Source organism: Myripristis murdjan, chromosome 11, assembly GCF_902150065.1.
Source record: "Myripristis murdjan chromosome 11, fMyrMur1.1, whole genome shotgun sequence".
NCBI lineage: Eukaryota > Metazoa > Chordata > Actinopteri > Holocentriformes > Holocentridae > Myripristis > Myripristis murdjan.
In genome coordinates this window covers 1,394,652-1,416,962 of record NC_043990.1, presented here as the reverse complement: position 1 = coordinate 1,416,962, position 22,311 = coordinate 1,394,652, and the positions used below count along the sequence as shown (strand labels likewise).

At 41.6% G+C, this 22,311-nt stretch overlaps 1 protein-coding gene across 1 annotated transcript; it reads right to left on the bottom strand.

Annotated features, from left to right (window-relative positions):
• Positions 1–303: 303 nt before the first annotated feature.
• LOC115367766 (uncharacterized) lies at positions 304–21,773 on the bottom strand. Its single transcript, XM_030063677.1, has 19 exons — positions 21,766–21,773; positions 21,238–21,501; positions 20,477–20,920; positions 10,084–10,545; positions 9,308–9,772; positions 8,688–9,116; positions 7,928–8,377; positions 7,168–7,617; positions 5,684–6,133; positions 4,922–5,371; positions 4,180–4,611; positions 3,017–3,277; positions 2,645–2,893; positions 2,274–2,522; positions 1,862–2,119; positions 1,291–1,596; positions 917–1,186; positions 728–808; positions 304–575 (listed from the first exon to the last, which is right to left on the bottom strand). Exons 2-19 carry the CDS (start codon positions 21,444–21,446, stop codon positions 509–511), a joined length of 5,982 nt encoding a protein of 1,993 aa, XP_029919537.1. The 5' UTR covers positions 21,447–21,501; positions 21,766–21,773; the 3' UTR covers positions 304–508.
• Between the last annotated feature and the right edge of the window lie 538 nt (positions 21,774–22,311).

Below are 22,311 nucleotides of genomic sequence, written 5' to 3'. Positions count from 1 at the left end.
GTAAAATGAATCCTCTTGTGTTGTGAACTTTGTTCCAGACAGCTATTTTACTTATTTTTCCACAATTTAACAACATATTCTATAAAGCCAAAGCAGACATTACATGTGAATGGCAAAAAAGCAAATAACATGTATATAACAACTCTTTTACTAAATAGACATTTCTATCTGACTTTTCTCTCTGCATTTTCATGCTCCTTGTGTTTTATTCATACAATCTACACACTCAACGGTTGTGTAGCTGTGATTGAAATATGTACACTGATTGTAAAAAAAAAAAATAAAAAAAAATCAGAGCATCATTAAATTCTGACACGAAAAAAGTGTAAAATGGTCACAGTTACACTGGACTGTGTTGCCAGCCACAAAACATTATTGTGTCATGTAACCATGACACTGATGAGGATGATGGCTGTCATGAGGTTACATTAAAATATAAAGTTCATACGCTCCACAATAACACCGTGTTTGAGCATTTTGAAACATTTGTCCACTTCCCTCTGTCGGTTCACCACATTTCATTTCGTTTGTCATTCAGAAAGGGGGTTCTGTCCATGATATTATTGCTGAAGACTCTAAGAAGACAACAGACAAGAAAAAGCAAGTGTCACCTCTTAATTCAGAATAATGTGTTTAGTCATGCAAGCTCTTGTATGATATCTATACATGTGTGGCGATCCAACACACTAAGTATATTAATGGCATTCAGACACGGGTACATGCTCACCGCACAGTGATGGAGGTGTTGATGGAGACCAGCTGGAGTAATCTGTCAGTCAGAGCATCAGTGATCTTATTGTGACTCACACTGCAACACCCAAAAGATACAAAGAACAAAGAAAGACATTATTAGATAATAATCACATTTACACACACACATACATATACACAATCAACTGCGTTCAAGAGGACTCACTCCAGGTCTTGTACTTTGTGCAAATGTGGGATCAGTGTGTGCAGGAGCTGGTCTGTGAGTTGACAGTGACTGAGGTTAAGTTTTGTCAGCCCCTCAGAAAAGTCCAGTATCCAGACCAGAGCGTCACACGCCCTCTGATCCAATGTGGTCTCACTGAGGTCCAGCTCTCCACCCAGGGCTCGACACAGGGACTGTGCTCGTATTGCTGTGTCCCTTTCACTGCCCACCGGCACCTGGGACACCATCTGGACGAGGACGGCTTTGCTAGTGCTGGAGGGAAGACGGAGCAAACAGCAGAACATTATTGTTGCATAAACAGGCATGAGACATGAATATGACTGTGAACCAGAGTCCTCTCAGTTATTCCCTCTCACCTCAGGTGGACTTTGTTGAGGACAGGAAACAGCAGCTCCAGTCCACTGTCCTCCACCTCACAGTCTTGTAGGCTGAGCAGTGTCTCCTGGCTGCTGTAGCTCAGGACAGTGGAGATTGCCCTGCAGTCTCCAGCTCCCAGACACAGAGTCTCCCTGTGCTCCTGCACTGACAGCTCATCACGGGAGGAGCAGGACAGATCCAGCCTGTGCTGCAGGGTCCTCAGCAGACCTGCTGCTGCTGCCCCCTGTTGGACCCCAGAGGCAGTGCAACCCTGCAGCAACCTCAGCAGCAGATTCCTGTCAACACTAGTATGAAAAATGGAGATATGTGAGAAATTTCAATAAATTGTCAATCTGTATTATGTGTCTAGCAGGCAGGGCCAGCTATTTGTCTACATAGATGAGACCTTTGAGCAAATTCAGAAACTGATGGAAAATGTGAAAAAGGCAAAGTTTCAGTATGTGCTGCATAAAATGAGGTGACAGCAGATGATGAGCGGCTCATCCTGGGATGCTAAAACATACTGCTGCCCTCGATTAGCCCCTTGCTAAATCAGTACTGATGTCTGACCTGAGATGAGAGATGTTCTCCAGTGTGAGCAGGAGGGCCTGTATTTCTCCTTGTGGGATGGAGGTCCACAGCAGGTTGAGTTTGACTCCATCGCTGTGTTTGAGGATGAAGAGCAGAGCAGCACAGTCCACTGTGTCCAGTTCTCTGCAGGTCAGGCTGATGACATGGGCTAATGACTTCAGTAAACTGGGTATACAGTGCCTGGCATGAGTTCTGTAGCTCTCCCTGATGGCAGACAACACAAAGCTGGGGCTGGGCCTAAAATCACACATTATATTTAGCATTACATGCTGGTTATGCACATGACACTATTGTGTGTTTTTTCAATTAAACTACAGTATGTCAGCAAAAACATAAGCCATAATGATACATTATTTACTAACTATGAGAAGAGTAAGCAAAGCTTTACCACCTTTTAAACACAATCCTGTCCAGAAAGGGAAGAAGATTTATGATGCTCTTCTCTGAGATCTTGCTCTTCCTCATGTCCACAGTGATGCTCTGAGTTGATGAGTGCTGTAGCAAATAGTGAAGTAATTCCCAGTCTAGAGAGCAGGAGGTCAGGTCTCCACCCACTTTACTCAAGAAAGACTGAGTCAAGTCTTTGTCCTGGATCTCATGTATGAGTACAGTCAGCTGCTGAACACACTGCACACTCAGTCTGAGGAAGCAGCAGATCAGAGGACAAATACAATTTAATGAACATGTCAGGGAAATATTATTGAGTTGGGATTTACATGATCTGGCATATTTTCATGGCTCAACAAAGCAAAAGGGATTTACTTGATTGTTAGAGGATCACGGTGAAGCAGCAGTGTCATGAGATTGTGAGCAGGAATACAAACTTCGGTCAGGTCCAAACATTTGACTGCCCAGTATCTCAGGAGGGACGCCACACTACTGACAGCTCTCATCAATACTCGCTGTGATGACGTTTTGAGGACAAGAGAAAGCTCCTCAATGCATACTGGATTGGCCACTTTTTGTGTGCTTGCCAGTCGACACAGTAACAATGCCGTGCTTTCAGACAGTCTGAAAATCAAAGAAATACACCATAAATAATGTAATGCATAATATCAACCAGACAGAACAAAAACATTGTTTCTAGGAGTAAGAGACCACATCCTCTCAAGTAGCAACATAAATGTAGCATACCTAAGACTGTGTAATTGTGCTGTATGTCTAAAGATGAGGGAGGCTCCTTTCAGAGAGATCTTGCTGGGTGTGAGGATGAGATCCACACTGGAGCCACAGAGTCCCAGAACTCGACCCACAGACCGGCAGGTTTTCCTGGGTAACTCTCCTGTTAGCACCAGAGTGAAACCCATGAGCCTCAGGAGAGAGGCCAGCTGGGCCACCTCTGTTGATCTCACAGAGACAGACGTACACACAAAGTGGAAGAACTCCAGATCACACCTAAAACAAGACATTATAGAAGAAAATGTGAAATCAACAGTGTTACAAAAGAGAATAGTTGACACAGCCAATATCTAACATCTTGCAGGAATATGTACTGTTAAATCAAAGAGCCAGTCAATCAAAAGCTAAAATTAAGAGTAACCACATTAAATTATGAATTTAGTTGACAACTATCTGCATCATCAGCTGTAAGAGTCCATAATAATTACCCATTTTGCCTTTGATTTGCTTAAGATTTAGTAAGCTTAATATTCATTCATTCATTCATTCATTCATCTTCTAAACCGCTTATCCTCACTAGGGTCACGGGGGGGTGCTGGAGCCTATCCCAGCGCTCATAGGGCGAAGGCAGTGAAACACCCTGGACAGGTCGCCAGTCCATCGCAGGGCAGACAGACAAACACTGACATTCACACACACACTCACACCTAGGGGCAATTTAGCTTCTCCAGTTCACCTAACCTGCATGTCTTTGGACGGTGGGAGGAAACCGGAGTGCCCGGAGGAAACCCACGCAGACACGGGAAGAACATGCAAACTCCACACAGAAAGGACCATGGGTGGGAATCGAACCCAGGACCTTCTCACTGTGAGGCGACAGTGCTAACCACTGCACCACCGTGCAGCTTAATATGACATTATTATATCATTTCACTTTTTAACTTGTAATGAAGCATGAAGGATTATTTTTCTTTTTTGTACATATGCACTGTTTTTGTTTTGTTTAGTTTTTTAATTATTGTTATTTTTGTTTGCTTGATTGTTGTTTATTACTGAGAAGTGAGTTTAGGGGAAATTTACTCTCTTAATGTGTACAGTTTAAAATATTTTTATTTGATTTACCTTCAGTTCCAAGATATATGACAAACACAAATTTCTAAAAATGAAAAGCCATTTACCTGAGCTGTGACATGTAAGGCAGACACTTCAGGAAACTCCACACTTCACTCTCTTCATATGACCAGCCTGTCAGCTCAACTGGTTTCTTTCCTGATTGGAGCTTCATCACTTCCAGGAGGACAGAGGCCTTTCTCTCTGACAGGTCGATGGTCCAGACTGGAGGAGCTGACTGGAAAACTGGCTGTAATGCTGGAAGGACTCTGCTGCCTGTTTGAGTCTCATAGTCCTTCACATGGGAGTACAGCTGCAGCAGGAAATCACACTGGTATTTATTTTTGTTAAAACGATAAGGGAATGTTTCATATCTGCACACTGATGATAGCAGCTCCAGGATCTTCTCTCCTGTCTGCTGTTCCCTCTCTGCTGCTCGACAGAAGAGATTCCCACAGATTTCAGCTGGTCCTGAGTGTGTTGACGAGTGACGAGTGAAACTAGGGAAATGACAATGAAAAAAATATGAAATAATTAAATAATTTGCATTATAGTTGGTTTGTTCTGAGTGTGCTGACTGCTGACATATGAAACAAGGATAATGGGAAGAATAAAATATGCAATGATTTCTCTTCTGCATTATATGAAAAAACAAGCAGTTTGGAGGGCTGATGTATCTCTTGAGATACTGGATAAAGTAACAAAGTATTTCAATATTTTTGTGTACATAGAGGGGTTTCATTGCAAAGAAATCCCTCCTCAAAATCATATCATCTGGTGAGACATTTTAAAAAATGAAAAGCTATTTACCTGAGCTGTGACATGTAAGGCAGACACTTCAGGAAACTCCACACTTCACTCTCTTCATCTGACCAGCCTCTCAGCTCAACTGGTTTCTTTCCTGATTGGAGCTTCATCACTTCCAGGAGGACAGAGGCCTTTCTCTCTGACAGGTCGATGGTCCAGACTGGAGGAGCTGACTGGAAAACTGGCTGGAATGCTGGAAGGACTCTGCTGCCTGTTTGAGTCTCATAGTCCTTCACATGGGAGTACAGGTTCAGCAGGAAATAACACTGATATTTATTATCCTCATCATAATAATCTCCTCGGTCTTTGAGAGGGAATGTTTCATATCTGCACACTGATGATAGCAGCTCCAGGATCTTCTCTCCTGTCTGCTGTTCCCTCTCTGCTGCTCGACAGAAGAGATTCCCACAGATTTGGGCTTGTTCTGAGTGTGTTGACCACAGAGGACTGAAACTAGGAAAATGACAAAGAAAAAAAAATGAAATAATAAAATGATTTGCATTATAGTTGGTTTGTTCTGAGTGTGCTGACTGCTGACATATGAAACAGGGATAATGGGAAGAATAACATATGCAATAATTTCTCATCTACATTATATGAAAAAACAAGCAGTATGGAGGGCTAATATATCTCTTGAGTTACTGGATAAAGACATGGAAGTATTTCAATATTTTTCTGTAGATACAAGGGTTTTACTGCAAAAAAAATCCCCCCTCAAAATCATATCATCTGGTGAGACATATTTACAAATGACAAGCTATTTACCTGAGCTGTGACATGTAAGGCAGACACTTCAGGAAACTCCACACTTCACTCTCTTCATCTGACCAGCCTGTCAGCTCAACTGGTTTCTTTCCTGATTGGAGCTTCATCACTTCCAGGAGGACAGAGGCCTTTCTCTCTGACAGGTACATGATCCAGAACACAGGAGCTGACTGGAAAACTGGCTGTAATGCTGGAAGGACTCTGCTGCCTGTTTGAGTCTCATAGTCCTTCACATGGGAGTACAGGTCCAGCAGGAAATAACACTGGTAGTCATTTTTGTAAAAATCATCACCTGCTAGGACGTTAAGAGGGAATGTTTCGTAACTGCACACTGATGATAGCAGCTCCAGGATCTTCTCTCCTGTCTGCTGTTCCCTCTCTGCTGCTCGACAGAACAGATTCCCACAGATTTGTGCTTGTCCAGAGTTTGCTGACCACTGACGAGTGAAACTAGGACAATGACAATGAAAAATAATGAAATAATTCAATGATTTGCATTATAGTTGGGTTGTTCTTTACTGTGTGTACACAATTATGTTCACTAGCCACTAATTCCAGCAAGTAGTCCAAGTCTTCCAAGGCGTAGTTCCAACACAATCCGTTCTCATCGAAAGTTTTTGACTTACATATTGTGGCCGTTTTCTTGGTTAACTGTGTTCATGCATATAATAGTCCACTTTATCTGAAACTGGTGTTATCTAAAGCTTGACTCCTGTTCCACAATATCTATTTTTATGTGACACCCAATGTACTCACCAGTCCATATGACGTCCACAGGAGACAGGGAAAACGTTCCATGAATTTATTTAAATCGATGCAAGCCTGATCCAGTATTGACATGGTGACTATTATCCAAGGTGACAAAAACATTTTCCACTGACAAAAGGAATTTAAATATGACCATACTGCGTAGGACTATGACAACGACGAAGACAACAGTCAAAAACTTGTTCTAATCAGCACCATTTGCAGATCCAAGTCTCATGCACCCTATTAGCACGTTGTTCTAAGGGGCACACTGCACCTGCTGTACAAAGTCATTTACAGCCCCATGTACTGTCACAATCATATGTGCACCATAACACACAGAGTCTCCAATAAACATCAAATATCCTTAAAAAGTATACACAAATTGACTGTAGAATAAAATAACATACTGTTAGAATCTATAGTGCAAATATTAACAACATAAACAATTCATCAATTTTCAAATGTGCCCAAAAATGGCTCTCTTTTTCTGAGTGTGCTGACGGCAGACATATGAAACAAGGATAATGGGAAGAAAAGAAAATGCAATGATTTCTCTTCTGCATTGTATGAAAAAAACAAGCAGTATGGGGGGGTAATATATCTCTTGAGTTATTAGGTAAAGTAACAAAGTATTTCAATATTTTTGTGTACATTGAGGGGTTTCATTGCAAAGAAATCCCTCCTCAAAATCATATCATCTGGTGAGACATTTTAAAAAATGAAAAGCTATTTACCTGAGCTGTGACATGTAAGGCAGACACTTCAGGAAACTCCACACTTCACTCTCTTCATCTGACCAGCCTCTCAGCTCAACTGGTTTCTTTCCTGATTGGAGCTTCATCACTTCCAGGAGGACAGAGGTCTTTCTCTCTGACAGGTCGATGGTCCAGACTGCAGGAGCTGACTGGAAAACTGGCTGGAATGCTGGAAGGACTCTGCTGCCTGTTTGAGTCTCATAGTCCTTCACATGGGAGCACAGGTCCAGCAGGAAATCACACTGGTATTTATTATCCTCACCATAATAATCTGCTAGGTCTTTGAGAGGGAATGTTTGGTAACTGCACACTGATGATAGCAGCTCCAGGATCTTCACTCCTGTCTGCTGTTCCCTCTCTGCTGCTCGACAGAAGAGATTCACCAAGAACCTGGTTTGTTCTGACAGTTCTGGCCAATGACGAGTGAAACTAGGAAAATGACAATGAAAAATAATGAAATAATAAAATGATTTGCATTATAGTTGGTTTGCTCTGAGTGTGCTGACTGCTGACATATGAAACAGGGATAATGGGAAGAATAAAAAATGCAATGATTCCTCTTCTCCATTATATGAAAAAACAAGCAGTATGGAGGGCTGATGTATCTCTTGAGATACTTCATAAAGACACGAAAGTATTTCAATATTTTTGTGTAAACACAGGAGTTTTACTGCATAGAAATCCCTCCTCAAAATCATATCATCTGGTGAGACGTTTCTACAAAGGACAAGCTATTTACCTGAGCTGTGACATGTAAGGCAGACACTTCAGGAAACTCCACACTTCACTCTCTTCATCGGACCAGCCTGTCAGCTCAACTGGTTTCTTTCCTGATTGGAGCTTCATCACTTCCAGGAGGACAGAGGCCTTTCTCTCTGACAGGTTGATGGTCCAGACTGCAGGAGCTGACTGGAAAACTGGCTGTAATGCTGGAAGGACTCTGCTGCCTGTTTGAGTCTCATAGTCCTTCACATGGGAGTACAGGTTCAGCAGGAACTCACACTGGTATTTATTATCCTCACCGTGATAATTTGCTAGGTCTTTGAGAGGGAATGTTTTATAACTGCACACTGATGATAGCAACTCCAGGATCTTCTCTCCTGTCTGCTTTTCCCTCTCTGCTGCTCGATAGAAGAGATTCCCACAGATTTGGGCTGGTTCTGAGTGTCTTAGCCACTCAGGACTGAAACTAGGAAAATGACAATGAAAAATAATGAAAAAAATAAATGATCTCCATTATAGTTGGTTTGTTCTGAGTGTGCTGACTGCTGACATATGAAACAGGGATAATGGGAAGAAGAAATATGCAATGATTTTGCTTCTTCATTATATGGAAAAACAAGCAGTATGGAGGGCTGATGTATCTCTTGGGTTACTGGATAAAGTAACAGAAAGGATTTCAATATTTTTGTGTATATACAGGAGTTTTACTGCATAGAAATCCCTCCTCAAAATCATATCATCTGGTGAGACATTTTAAAAAATGACAAGCTATTTACCTGAGCTCTGACATGTAAGGCAGACACTTCAGGAAACTCCACACTTCACTCTCTTCATCTGACCAGCCTCTCAGCTCAACTGGTTTCTTTCCTGATTGGAGCTTCATCACTTCCAGGAGGACAGAGGCCTTTCTCTCTGACAGGTCGATGGTCCAGACTGCAGGAGCTGACTGGAAAACTGGCTGGAATGCTGGAAGGACTCTCCTGCCTGTTTGAGTCTCATAGTCCTTCACATGGGAGTACAGGTCCAGCAGGAAATCACACTGGTAGTTTTTTTCGTAAAAACCATAACGGAATGTTTCATAACTGCACACTGATGATAGCAGCTGCAGGATCTTCTCTCCTGTCTGCTGTTCCCTCTCTGCTGCTCGACAGAACAGATTCACCAAGAACCTGGTTTGTTCTGAGCGGTTCACACACTTCGCAAAACTGTAACAATGGACATGGAAGGAACACAGTGGTGTGATTTCTGAAACTTAAATTAGAAAAGCAAGCAATCAGGGTCGACACTGTGTTTCATAAAATGCCAGGGAAAAATCAGGAGCAATGATTATATATCTTAGAATTATCTACTATTTTCTATGCACAAAGAGAAATTATGGCAATGAAAAGCTATTTACCTGAGCTGTGACATGTAAGGCAGACACTTCAGGAAACTCCACACTTCACTCTCTTCATCTGACCAGCCTCTCAGCTCAACTGGTTTCTTTCCTGATTGGAGCTTCAGCACTTCCAGGAGGACAGAGGCCTTTCTCTCTGACAGGTCGATGGTCCAGACTGGAGGAGCTGACTGGAAAACTGGCTGTAATGCTTGAAGGACTCTGCTGCCTGTTGGAGTCTCATAGTCCTTCACATGGGAGTACAGCTCCAGCAGGAAGTCACACTGGTATTTAATATCCTTAAAATTAAAACTTGCATGTAGTATGAACCCGTATTCTTTGAGAGGGAATGTTTCATAACTGCACACTGATGATAGCAGCTCCAGGATCTTCTCTCCTGTCTGCTGTTCCCTCTCTGCTGCTCGACAGAACAGATTCCCACAGATTTGGGCTTGTCCAGAGTGTGTTGACCACTGACGAGTGAAACTAGGAAAATGACAATGAAAAATAATGAAATAATAAAATGATTTGAATTATAGTTGGTGTGTTCTGAGTGTGCTGACTGCTGACATATGAAACAGGGATAATGGGAAGAATAAAATATGCAATGATTTCTCTTCTCCATTATATGAAAAAAACAAGCAGTATGGAGGGCTGATGTATCTCTTGAGTTACTGGATAAAGACACGAAAGTATTTCAATATTTTTGTATATTTACAGGAGTTTTACTGCATAGAAATCCCTCCTCAAAATCATATCATCTGGTGAGACGTTTCTACAAATGAAAAGCTATTTACCTGAGCTCTGACATGTAAGGCAGACACTTCAGGAAACTCCACACTTCACTCTCTTCATCTGACCAGCCTCTCAGCTCAACTGGTTTCTTTCCTGATTGGAGCTTCAGCACTTCCAGGAGGACAGAGGCCTTTCTCTTTGACAGGTCGATGGTCCAGACTGCAGGAGCTGACTGGAAAACTGGCTGTAATGCTGGAAGGACTCTGCTGCCAGTTTGAGTCTCATAGTCCTTCACATGGCAGTACAGCTCCAGCCGGAAATCACACTGGTAGGCATTATGGTCTTCTATATCCTCCTCCTCATCATCGTCCACTTGGTCTTTGAGAGGGAATGTTTCATAACTGCACACTGATGATAGCAGCTCCAGGATCTTCTCTCTCTGCTGTTCCCTCTCTGCTGCTTGACAGAACAGATTCACCAAGAACCTGGTTTGTTCTGAGAAGTTTGACAACTGAGGCACGAAACTGGAAAAAATAAGTGAAAATTGACAGGATTATCTGATCTCTCCATGACTTACATACCAAAAAGTTTTAGTTTATAGTTTACTATACTGTTATGGCTACTCTTGCGTTCAAAAAAAGGGCCAAAAAACGTCAGAGTAGTTCGTGAGGAGGAGGTCTACGACTCGCTAAAAAATAAGCACTCGCGGAGATGTTTCAATTTCAACAAAAAGATCTTGAATTTATTTAAATGAACAGAAATATTCTCTGGGTTGACTTCAAACAATAAGCAAATAAAAAACGTAATTTAGCGGTAGATAAACTGTTTCACTCCTCACTCGCCTCACTCCTTCAGCACCAAGGAAAAAACCAAAGAAACCAGCTGCCCTCACTCCCTAATCACAGGAGGAGGTTGGCCTGGCCAGGAGGAGGGACATGAGCAGCAAAGAAATATAGCATTCCAAATCATTCAAATAATTGTATAAAAAATCAATAGGCTCCAACATCCCGGCCCCTAATTGTTGGCTGTAGCAAAACAATTACATAAATAATATAATTCAAAAGGAGCCAAAATAGAATAATTATACAATAGAAATTATTAAGCTTCAAATTCAAAGTCTATTAAGTTACTTGATGTCTTATTAACGTTCATAATCAGAATATCTGAAACAGTCCATAGTGGAGGCTGGAAAACACAACCTTCCTCCATTCATCCTGCTGCCTCCATTAAAAGACAGAGCTTATCAATCGGTCGTTGAATCTCACTGGTTTTGATTTTAACCAAAACACTTCTCACTAAGCCCTTGGCATCTGGAAATGTCTTTACAACACGGCCCATAATCCATGAGTTCCTGGGTGCTGTGTTATCAACAATAATAACTCCGGGACTCAGGTTCCTTCTTATGCTGTTCCACTTGCTTCTTTCTTGTATGAGTGGAAGATACTCTTTTGTCCAACGTCTCCAAAAGAGATCTGCAAGATACTGTGCTTGTTTCCATCTTCTTTTAGAATATTGATCATTCTTTTCAAAAACTCCTGGTGGCATAGTTGTTTTTGCCTTCAGTTGAAGCAAATGGTTAGGGGTTAGTGGCTCCACATCATTGGGGTCATTTGTCACTGTTGATATTGGTCGGTCATTCAAGATGGCTTCTACCCTCACAACGCTGTTGATAAAGTTTCATCGTCCAGTGCTTGCTGTTTTAGAACAGATGTGAGGATCTTTTTGACTCGTCTGATTAGTCTCTCCCAGACTCCGCCATGGTGGGCTCCAAAAGGAGGGTAAACCCTTTATAGGGCAAATGACTATTTTTGGTAATTTCAGAAATTTTACATATCCGGCCCATCCCATGTCTCAGTTAGTTCAATAATCATTTGGTCTTCACCTAGCCAATCAGCAAAGATCTCTCTACATCCCAGGTCACATGATTGTGGCATTTGTCCAATCTCAATGGCTTTGATTTTCTATTACAAAATGAAAATTTTGGAAAAATTTTATAGAAGTAATAAAGTCCTGTCATGTTCTCTAATAACAGTCTAGCGTTGTTTTTTCGAATTTCAAAGTATTTCAATGAGTGCCCTATAAAGGGTTAAAAGTCCATTTTATTCCTTCTGTTAAAAAGGTGTTTTGAATCTTCTTATGATTCAGCCCTTTTAAAGCTTCTTGTAGCTCCCTTTGGGCTCCAACAAAGTTTGTCCCACAGTCAGTCCTGATACTTATGACTGATCCTCTTCGGCAGATGAATCTGCGAATCGTATTTATACATGAGTCTGTAGTTAGGAGGTTTGCCATCTCCAGGTGGATAGATCGACTCACCAGACAGGTGAAGATGACCCCCCACTGTTTCACCTGGGCTCGGCCTCTTTTCACTTCAATGGGACCAAAGTAGTCAATGCCAACATGACTAAAAGGTGGTAGGTCTGGATACAAACGATCCTCAGGAAGATCTGCCATTTTCTGTTCTCCAGGTCTTGCCTGCATGCGTCTGCAAAATACACAGTTTCTGATGATTTTTCTGGCTAAAGAGTTTGCATGAGGGAGCCAAAACCTTTGACTTAGCCTGGAAAGCATATGGCTTCTTCCTGAGTGCCCAACTTGATGATGGACATGTTGTAGGATGAGGTTAGATATAAGAGAACCTTTAGGGAGAATAATTGGGTTTTTTCTGGTGCACTGGCATTGCACTTTTATTTATCCTTCCTCCTACTCTCAAGATGCCATTATCAAGAATTGGATCCAGTTTGTGGATGGTGCTTCTTGAACTGAGGGTTTTGCCATTTTCCAGGTAAGTAAATTCATGGCTGAAGTAGTGTCTTTGCTCAAAACAAATGATAGCCCTCTCTGCCTCTTGCATATCTTCCACTGATAGGTTTTGCATCCCGTGCTCCTCTTAAAGTTTTTTCTTTGCCTCTGAAGACACGTGTCTGAACCTTTCTTAGCTGACTTTGCAGTTGAAGTAGTTTCTTGATCTTTAATATCCAGGCTACAGACCTTTGAAGTCGGTTCCATGATGAGTGATACTTGATTAATGTGCATATTGGATGTTGGTTTTCGATCCTCACACTGTTCACTGTGATCTCCTTTTTCACCTCAGGGTCATTTGCTGAGATCTCTTCTAGACCTTGTGTGATCTTTGGCCATGTCTTTTTCTCTCTGCCCAGGTATTCGGGACCGTTCAACCATCTTGATTTTAAGAAAGATTCCACATGCAACCCTCGCGATGCGTTGTCAGCCTGATTGTCTTTTGAATTTATATATCTCCACTGGCTTGTGTGGGACAGATCCTGGATCACTGCAATTCTGTTGGCAACAAATGTATGAAATCTTTTTGTTTGGTTGTGAATATATTTCAATACAGATGTACTATCTGTCCAGAAAGTTGAATCTGTGAGTGATAAATGCAGCTCCTTCCTTAGCATCTGATCCACTTTTACAGCCAGTGTTGCTGCAGTGAGCCTGGGTATAGTGATCTGCTTGAGAGGTGAGACTCTGGCCTTTCCAAATATGAAGGAGATATGGATGTTTCCTTGTTGATTTGTCAAGGTAGCTTACTGTACCATAACCTGACTCACTCGCATCGCAGAAGTGATGCAGCTCAACAGTCTCCACTGGGTCAAAGTTCTCAGGCTTTATGCATCTCGCTACTTGAAACTCACGTAACTGATTCAACTCCATGATCCATCTCTGCCCGAGACTTGCAAATTCCTGTGGAATAACTTGATCCCATCCATACCTGGATTTGCAGAGTTCTTGGAGTAGTTGTTTGGCTTTCAGGATGAAAGGAGAGAGAAAGCCTAATGGGTCATACACTGAACTTACTGTGGAGAGTATACTTCTTCTGGTAGTAGGCTGGCTCCTGACAGTTACTTTAAAGCTGAAAGTGTCACGGTGGGTGTTCCAGTGGATTCCAAGTGCCGGCTCAACTGTGATTTGTTTTTCCTGATTTTCTTTAACCAGATCCAGTTCTTTGACTGCTTTTGCTCTGTGATGCTCAGGAATGCTTGCTAAGACCTCACAGTTATTGCTGACCCATTTTGTCAGTGTGAAGCCTCCTTGGCTGCAGGCTTTAGTGAGATCTTTGACCAGCGTTATAGCTTGGTCCACTGTTGCCACCGATCGGAGGCAATCATCCACATAAAAGTTAGTTTTGATGGTTTTCATAACTTCATCAGAGTAATGCTTCCAGTTGTCATCAGCAGTTTGACACAGGGCAAAATTAGCAATGCTCGGGGATGATACAGCGCCAAAAAGGTGAACTTTCATCCTGTAAACTTCAAGTGGCCTGCTGATATCACCCTCTGGCCACCACAAAAATCTCAGCAAGTCTCTGTCCTTTTCATCCACATGCACTTGGTAAAACATTGCCTCAATGTCTGCCATAACTGCAATTTGTTCTTGGCGAAACTTTAATAGAACTCCAGTGAGGGTGTTTGTTAAGTTTGGACCTTGGAGGAGCTCTTTGTTCAAAGATGTTCCTTGAAATGAGGAGGTACAGTCAAACACCACCCTCAGTTTGAGCTTTCACTTGTGGTAGACACCATGATGCGGGATGTACCAGACCCGTCCATCCTCTCTGCAAAGCTGCTGAGGAGGAACCTTTTCTGCATAACCCCTTTTGAGAATGTCCTCCATGAAGGAGATGTATTCCCCAGCATACATCGTATCCTTCCTAAATTTCTTCATAAGGTGCAGTGTGTGTTCTTTTACCACATTATAGTTATCAGGCATGATCTTGTCTTTATCCCGGAAAGGCAGTGGTAGATGATAGTGGCCATCTTTAAAAAAGGCTGAGCTGCAAGCAATCTCCATAAAACGTTTATCCTCAACTGACATCTCATTTTTCTCCTCATACATGTTCTCAGAGAAATCCTGGTTATATTGTCTGATGAGTAAATCCTTCAATTCAACAACAGAAATTCTGTTACTTGACACTGCAATGGGCCCAGCATGTGCTGCAGCACTATCCACACTGAGTGGTCCAATTACCACCCATCCAAATAAGGTTTGGACTGCATACGGTCCATTATTCTGACTGTTTATTATTTGCCATGGCTCCATTGCTTGAGGAACATCAGTCCCGATGAGGAGTTCGATGTCTGCCACTGAGATATAATAAGGCCACCTCTTCAAATCAGCTTGTGTGATTATGTTTTCCTTTGAGACTGGGATTTTACTCTGTGTGTAAACTTTCGACAGGTCCAGATATGTGCAGCCTTCCAAGTCTCCCACCTCCAATCCTCTGACTTCATAAGTCCCTGCAGGCCTTTCCTGTCCCATTGTTCACAAAAGTATCTCTGTTTTGCGTCCATTCATATTCAGCTGGTTCATCAGATTTTCTGTGCAAAATGTCGCAGTGCTGCCTGGATCAAGGAAGGCATAGGTCTGAATATACTTGCTTCCTTTTGCCACCTTAACCCTGACTGGAACAATAGCAAGTGCACAGTCTCTCCCGGCCCCAGTTGGATTACCTGCTGAAACAAGAGCACTGCTTATGGGGTTTCTTCTGTCTCAGCAGTGGCTTTCATTTGATTTTCCTGTCTTGGGCCTTTTTCACTGTGAATATGAAGTACAGTAGGATGTTTCATTTGACAATCTTGACACATTAATCTTCTTTTACAATTTTTGCTTAGATGACCTTTGAGGAGGCAACCAAAGCAATATCCATGGCTTCTTAGGAATTCAACCTTGTTGTCATGTGACTGTGTTTTGAATTGTGAGCAGTCGATCAGATCATGTTTCCCATGGCAGAATCCACAGGATCCACAGGAAGGGATGATGGGCCTGAGTGTGGCTTGAGGAGGTTGTTGTGGAACAGATGATTGTTTTACAGTGCATCCTGCTGGCTTAGTATTCACTGCTACTGAAGTAGCAAAGCTGCTGTTTTTGCCTCTTATTGATTTTGGTTCACTTTTGCCTTTTGGGATGGCCTTCTTTGTTGTCATTTGGTCCTGAATGTCACCAAACATTGGATCCAGAAGCATCTTAGCCTGTTTTTCCACAAAATCCACGAGGTGCTGAAATCTGACTCTCCTGCCAGTTCTCTGTTGTGTCTCATAAGCTGTGGTTCACCACCTTTCTCGGAGTTTGTAGGGTAGTTTGGATGCTATTAGCCTTAGGTTTGATGGGATCTCAAGTTCCTTTAAATACTGTAAATCTTGCATTACATTACAGCATCCTCTCAAATACATTGCATATGCATGCAGCATTTTTCCATCCTCAGCTTTAATTGCTGTCCAGTTCAAGGCTTTTTCTAGGTAAGCTCCATTCCCAAAGTGCTCTTTTAAAAGGCGTCTTGCTTCACTATAGCCCCTGCCCCCTTCCATGTGCAAACAGCTGCAAACCAAGTCTCTAGGCAAACCTGAGGTGAACTGCTCAAGACAGTAGAGTCTGTCATGATTATCTTTAGTCTTATCTTCAATCATGTGTTCAAATGAATGGATAAAAGATTGATATGACAATGGGTTACCATCAAACACAGAAATCTCTCTTGCAGGTAACTGAGACAGGTTTTGCTGTGAGACAATGAGTTCTGCTATGTCATTTTGTCTTCGAATAACCACATCCAAGCTATCATGAGCAGCATTAACAACCCCCTCTGTGTCATCTTGATCTTGTGAAGTATGGGTTATGGTGTGATTATGATTTACATTTTTTGTTTTGTGTTTGTCAGTCACATTCTTGTTTTGAGGTTTATTTTCTGGTGTGTTGGTATCCCTTGTAGGTGGAGGTCTGTGGAGACTTAAGATGGTTTGGTGAAGTGGAGTTTTAGGTATTGCACCTAACTGAGACGAGATTATGAAATTATTGCTCTCACGGAGCTAATTATCAATTAGTCTTCTCCAGATAATTAATGTGCCACCTTTGTCTCTGTGTGAGTGTGTGTGAATGGTTGATGTGTGTTTGTCCGAATGCGTGTTCTGGCTGTTTTAGATCCAGGTCGTCGTGGTGTAGGTGGCTGTGTGGCCCGGGTCCCTGGCTGCTCTGGTGCATCCAGCTTCCCTTGGCGTCATCATCTCTCATCCGCCACCTATCTATTCCCATACATTTATTGTTTGTTATCTGTGTTTACAACATCTATTGCACGTCTGTCCGTGCTGGGGAGGGATCCCTCCTCTGTTGCTCCCCTGAGGTTTCTTCCTATTTTTCTCCCTGTTAAAGGGGCTTTTTAGGGAGTTGTTCCTCATCCGATGTGAGGGTCTAAGGACAGAGGATGTTGTATTTTTCTGTAAAGCCCTTTGAGACAAATTTGTATTTGTGATTCTGGGCTATACAAATAAATAAAATTGAATTGAATTGAACTGCACAAATTCCGCATTGCTCTCCATTGTTTCTGGTTCGTGATGGGAGTCATAATACTCAGTCATGCCATCACCTGTGGCTTCCTGTTCCCCCTCATCCATTTGAAGAATTTTTATTTTAGCGGCTGATGCTGCGAGGTCCGCCTCCAGTTCCACTTGCTCCATCTTCGATTTCAGTTTTGTTTCCTCCAGAAGCAAGATGTGTTTTTCTTTCAATGCAGCAGCTCGAGCAATCGCAGCAGCTTGCTCTGCTTTGGCCTTTTTTTAACTCTGATGAGACTGAGGGAGATCTGGAGGTTGATGATCTAGTGGAAGTGGAAGACTTTGATTTGCGTGATACATTTGATTTGCGTGATACATTTGATATGCTGTCCAGGGGTCCAACCTTTGATTGTGCAATTTCTCTTTTCCATGTTTCAACATCTTCATTCAGGTTAGTTATTCTGGGTTCATACCAGTCATAGTAATCATTTTCCTTTTCCTCTTTCGATAAGAGCTCTTGCACAGACTTATGAGCATTTTTAAATTCATCCACAGCACCTTTAAATGCTTCAAATGTGTCATTGACTTTATCAACATTTTCAACATCAGTCATCAAAGCCTTTATTTCATTTGTCCTCCTCGTGCATGCTCCCAATCTGCCTCTGCGCGAAGCAATGCGCGACTTTAATAAGTCCTCGACCTCAGTTGCGGTCTCAGTTGTGTCAGACATCATTACATATTTCCACTCCAATTCCTTTAATTTCCATTTAGTTAATCCTTAAACATCCTTTTAACTTTCCAGTTTTATTGCAGTCCACATCCACAATCAACAACTTTACCTTCCATTGTGTTTGATTGTCTCCTTGCAGCGCAACGGCGCATTCATTGATAAAGTCGATCAGCTGATTTTACTCACAGCCGCTGGCTGCCTTCTTCAAATGTCAGCGAGTGATCAGCCCGATCCGCCGACTCTCCGGTTTCCTTCAAGTCTTCAGTGAAGTTTATCTACTTGTTATGGCTACTCTTGCGTTCAAAAAAGGGCCAAAAAACATCAGAGTAGTTTGTGAGGAGGAGGTCTACGACTCGCTAAAAAATAAGCACTCGCGGAGATGTTTCAATTTCAACAAAAGGATCTTGAATTTATTTAAATGAACAGAAATATTCTCGGGGTTGACTTCAAACAATAAGCAAATAAAAAACGTAATTTAGCGGTAGATAAACTGTTTCACTCCTCACTCGCCTCACTCCTTCAGCACCAAGGAAAAAACCAAAGAAACCAGCTGCCCTCACTCCCTAATCACAGGAGGAGGTTGGCCTGGCCAGGAGGAGGGACATGAGCAGCAAAGAAATATAGCATTCCAAATCATTCAAATAATTGTATAAAAAATCAATAGGCTCCAACATATACTGTTATATATCAAAAATGAGCTTACAAGACGGTAAAAAACATAATCACAGTGAGTGTGAGGCCAAACCATCTAATAAACAGCTCATGCATAAATAACAAAAGATTCTTTATGCAAACATCCAAAGCTATTGAATATACTGTATCAACTCCAAAGAGAGATACTTAAAAAAATAAAAAAAAAAACAACTGAATATCAACCACAGGCAATTAAACAAAGAGCATATAGCTTGCTGTCTTTCTTAGGCTTATGATATGTAATTGCCAGTCTTTAAAAGCTCATGCTGAAAAAAACATTCTAATTTAATAACCCAGGATTTTCATATTGCATAGCTTCAGCCCTCTTCATAAAATGTCACATATTCTCAAAGTCATAAAGATCACAAATCAAACATACTATTTTCCTTATTTATACTGCTAAACCTACCTACATCCATGTGTAGAGACCTACTAAATATGTATAGAAGAAAAAGAACAAGTAAAACATGGGGAAAATGAAAAGAGTGTATTTTGTTTTGAACAGGAGTGATTTGTATGAAAAAAAAAAACTACATTTATCATGGTTTTTTGTTTCTTCTGAATTTCTATGTCCTGTTTATTGAACTAATGTACTCTTAGGCTGCATACTTCTATTTTTTTACTTTTAGTATGTACTGCAGCTGCCCTTACAAAGTATGCAGTGTAGTATGCAGTATGCATGCGTATGCATACTATTGGGACACACTCCATACGTCCTCCCTGACCTCCGACCCTCTCGCTCACTTCCGTCGCCGTCCGTAGCGCCACATCTGAATGTTGTTGTCAAAATGGCGGTGCTGTTTCATTCTGCGCTGTCCTCTGTCTGATTTCTGATCTGCTGTCTTCCTGTCGCTGCTGCTCTTCCTGACACACATATTGTTTATCTCTCTTTTTCTTTTGGTTAAAAAAAACATTGAATTTGTTTGAAGGTTATAGTTATGATATTAGTGCTCTGACTTATTTCTTCATTACCAGGTGGTTGTAAAGTTGTTAGGTTAACTGCTGTTTACTTGAAAACGGGTTTTTGTGTTATTGTCAGTGGCGGTTCTGCCTATGTTGTTGCCCTAGGCGAAATTACTGCCTTGCGCCCTTCCATGTTACTACTCCAACCCCTACCTCCTTCTCTTCAAAATTATCCAGCAGGTTTTAAGTAATTAATCTAAGAAATTTCAGATAATTCATATACATATACTACCAAACTACCAAAAGACTGATATAACTTATTCCAATTAATAAATTATTTTGGCCATCCTTGAGTTGGGCGTACTGACTAATCTGTTCCACAAATGTACCATATCTACTTTCAGCTTGACCTCTAAAGGTGTCCAGCCCATTGTCATCAATACTGGCAGACTTAGCTGCAAGCCTGTGCACACCTAAGAAGTAGCACATGGCCCTGTATTGAGCATAACTGGATTTCTTAGGGTCTTTCAGGCCCCCGACTCCAAGTCCGTACTTCCTTTGATCTTATTTATTACTGAACCTAATGCCCGAACAGCCATCAATGCCGTCTCCAAATGCTAAAAATGTGTCAATTATGAGACCAAGATACCTCTAGGAAGTAATATACTCCAAAAGTTTGGTTCCCAAAGTAACTATTTGCACACTTCAATTCCCCTTTATCTAAAGTCTATTATCTGTGTTTCACTCTGATTAACTGCCAACCGCCATGGTGTAAAACACACCATGCAGAGAAAACCCTCCTCAAAATCATATTGTCTGGTGAGACATTTTTAAAAATGACATGCCATTTACCTGAGCTGTGAGATGTAAGGCAGACACTCCAGGAAGGTCCACACTTCACTCTCTTCTCCTGACCATCTCCTTAATTCTATCAGTTTCCTCTCTGGTTGGATAATCAGCACTTCCAAGAGGAGAGAGGACCTTCCCTCTGAGAGATCTATTGTCCAGCCTCCAGGAGCTGCCTGGCACAGCAGCATCTGTAGCCTCTCCTCTGAAACACCACTTGCACTTTCTTGACTCTTGACATGCTGGTAGAAATCGATAAGGATGTTGTATCTCTCAGCTTTAAGAGAGAACAATGACAGCAGCATATCAACTGCTCTGTGAAAGTCTTTTGTCTCATCAAGTGCTGCTTCCAGACATAAATCTAGTAACAGCTTATTTTCTTCCCTCTCCACTGTCCCACCGTCTTGTTCCTGATCCTCAGAACCTGCGTCTGTGGAGGAATTCCTGAACCTGGATGATAATACACAAACAAATGTGTCATGAACTCAAGTAAAATTCCAGCGAGTGCATATTTATGCATGTGCAACTCTACTGAAGTGATAATGTAACACAAAACGATCAGGATTACACACCCAACTTTCAGTACAAACAAACATCTGCTTCTGACCAGTAGCAGGATTTCAGAAACACAAACTGTTATTGAAAAGTGGCTGTCTGGCAACAATTCACACAACAAAGGGGAGGCTATTAAATTTGGACTTGCACTGCATTCCTAAGAATTCATTTGTATGTAACTAATGTCACAAAAAATGTGTAAAATCACAGACCTGAGTTTGTTAATAAAAGGCAAAGCCTCTAAGAGGGCCTTCCTCAGAGCTGGGCAGACTTGATTTTTCCTATTCCAATGGATCCAGAGGTTTACCCTCTCAGGACTCGTCTGCATGACTCTTACTGCTCTTTCAAATAGCTGTCTTTCACCCAGGACTGGAAGGTGCAACTCATTTCCACCAAGAACAAGTAAGATGTTGGAGTCCATCTGCCCCTCACTGAGAAGGAAAGCTCTCCAGAGTTCCTGTTGCGAAGAGCTGCACCTATCATCAGAGGAGAGACCACCCGTCTCATTATACACAGAACCATTAAGTCTGTCAATTATGATTTATACTAGAGCAGTAATATCACATTTTATTTTATTATCTTCAGTACCATAGGGTTTGATAAGGAGACATCAGAGGTGTTAAGATTATAGTCTCTTATGCAGGTATCGGAAATAAAGTTTTAAGAAATTCAATCAGTACTTGAATATGGCAACAAAATGTGGACTAAGCAGTCTTGTATATCTCAAAATACGCACTCACCCACACCATTGCACTGTAACTTTTAACTTCCTGTTCTATCTTATTCTCCTTTTAGCTTCTTTTTATTAATTGTTTTTATGTATGTTTTCTTGTGTTGCTTTTATATTGTTTTAATGCCTTTATGCTCTATTTAAAGCACTTTGAATTGCCTTGGCGCTGAAATGTGCTATACAAATAAACTTGCCTTGGCTTGCCTTGCCATTGGACCTTCCTGTGGCAGCCAAGTATTAGTCTCAATCCTTGTTCTGATACTGTGACGTCGTCAAGATTCAAAGTTATTTTTCTGTCCTCAGACTGACTGATTACAAAGGACACAGCACGGCAGTGGTAAGGATCAAGACTCTCTTCACTCAAATCAAGACAGTAGTCCAGTTTGTTCAGAAGGAAGAGGCAGGCTTCAGAGGACTGGGATTCATACAGGCACTGACATAAAAACAGAATATCGAGCCCATCATTGTCATCTTGGTTAGGCAGACAAGGGATGAATGTGTCCAGCATTTCTTTGAAGAACCACTTGGATGTATCCTTGACCTGCTGAGCTGGAAT

Bases quoted from the DNA above. Each gene is read 5' to 3' on its own strand.
- LOC115367766 (XM_030063677.1), bottom strand. From the start codon at position 21,446: ATGGACTCCAACATCTTACTTGTTCTTGGTGGAAATGAGTTGCACCTT. The intron at 1,597-1,861 runs GTCAGACATCAG...TTTTCATACTAG, and splicing joins GAGAACATCTCTCATCTCAG to TGTTGACAGGAATCTGCTGC. The intron at 1,187-1,290 runs GTGAGAGGGAAT...TCTTCCCTCCAG, and splicing joins CTCAACAAAGTCCACCTGAG to CACTAGCAAAGCCGTCCTCG.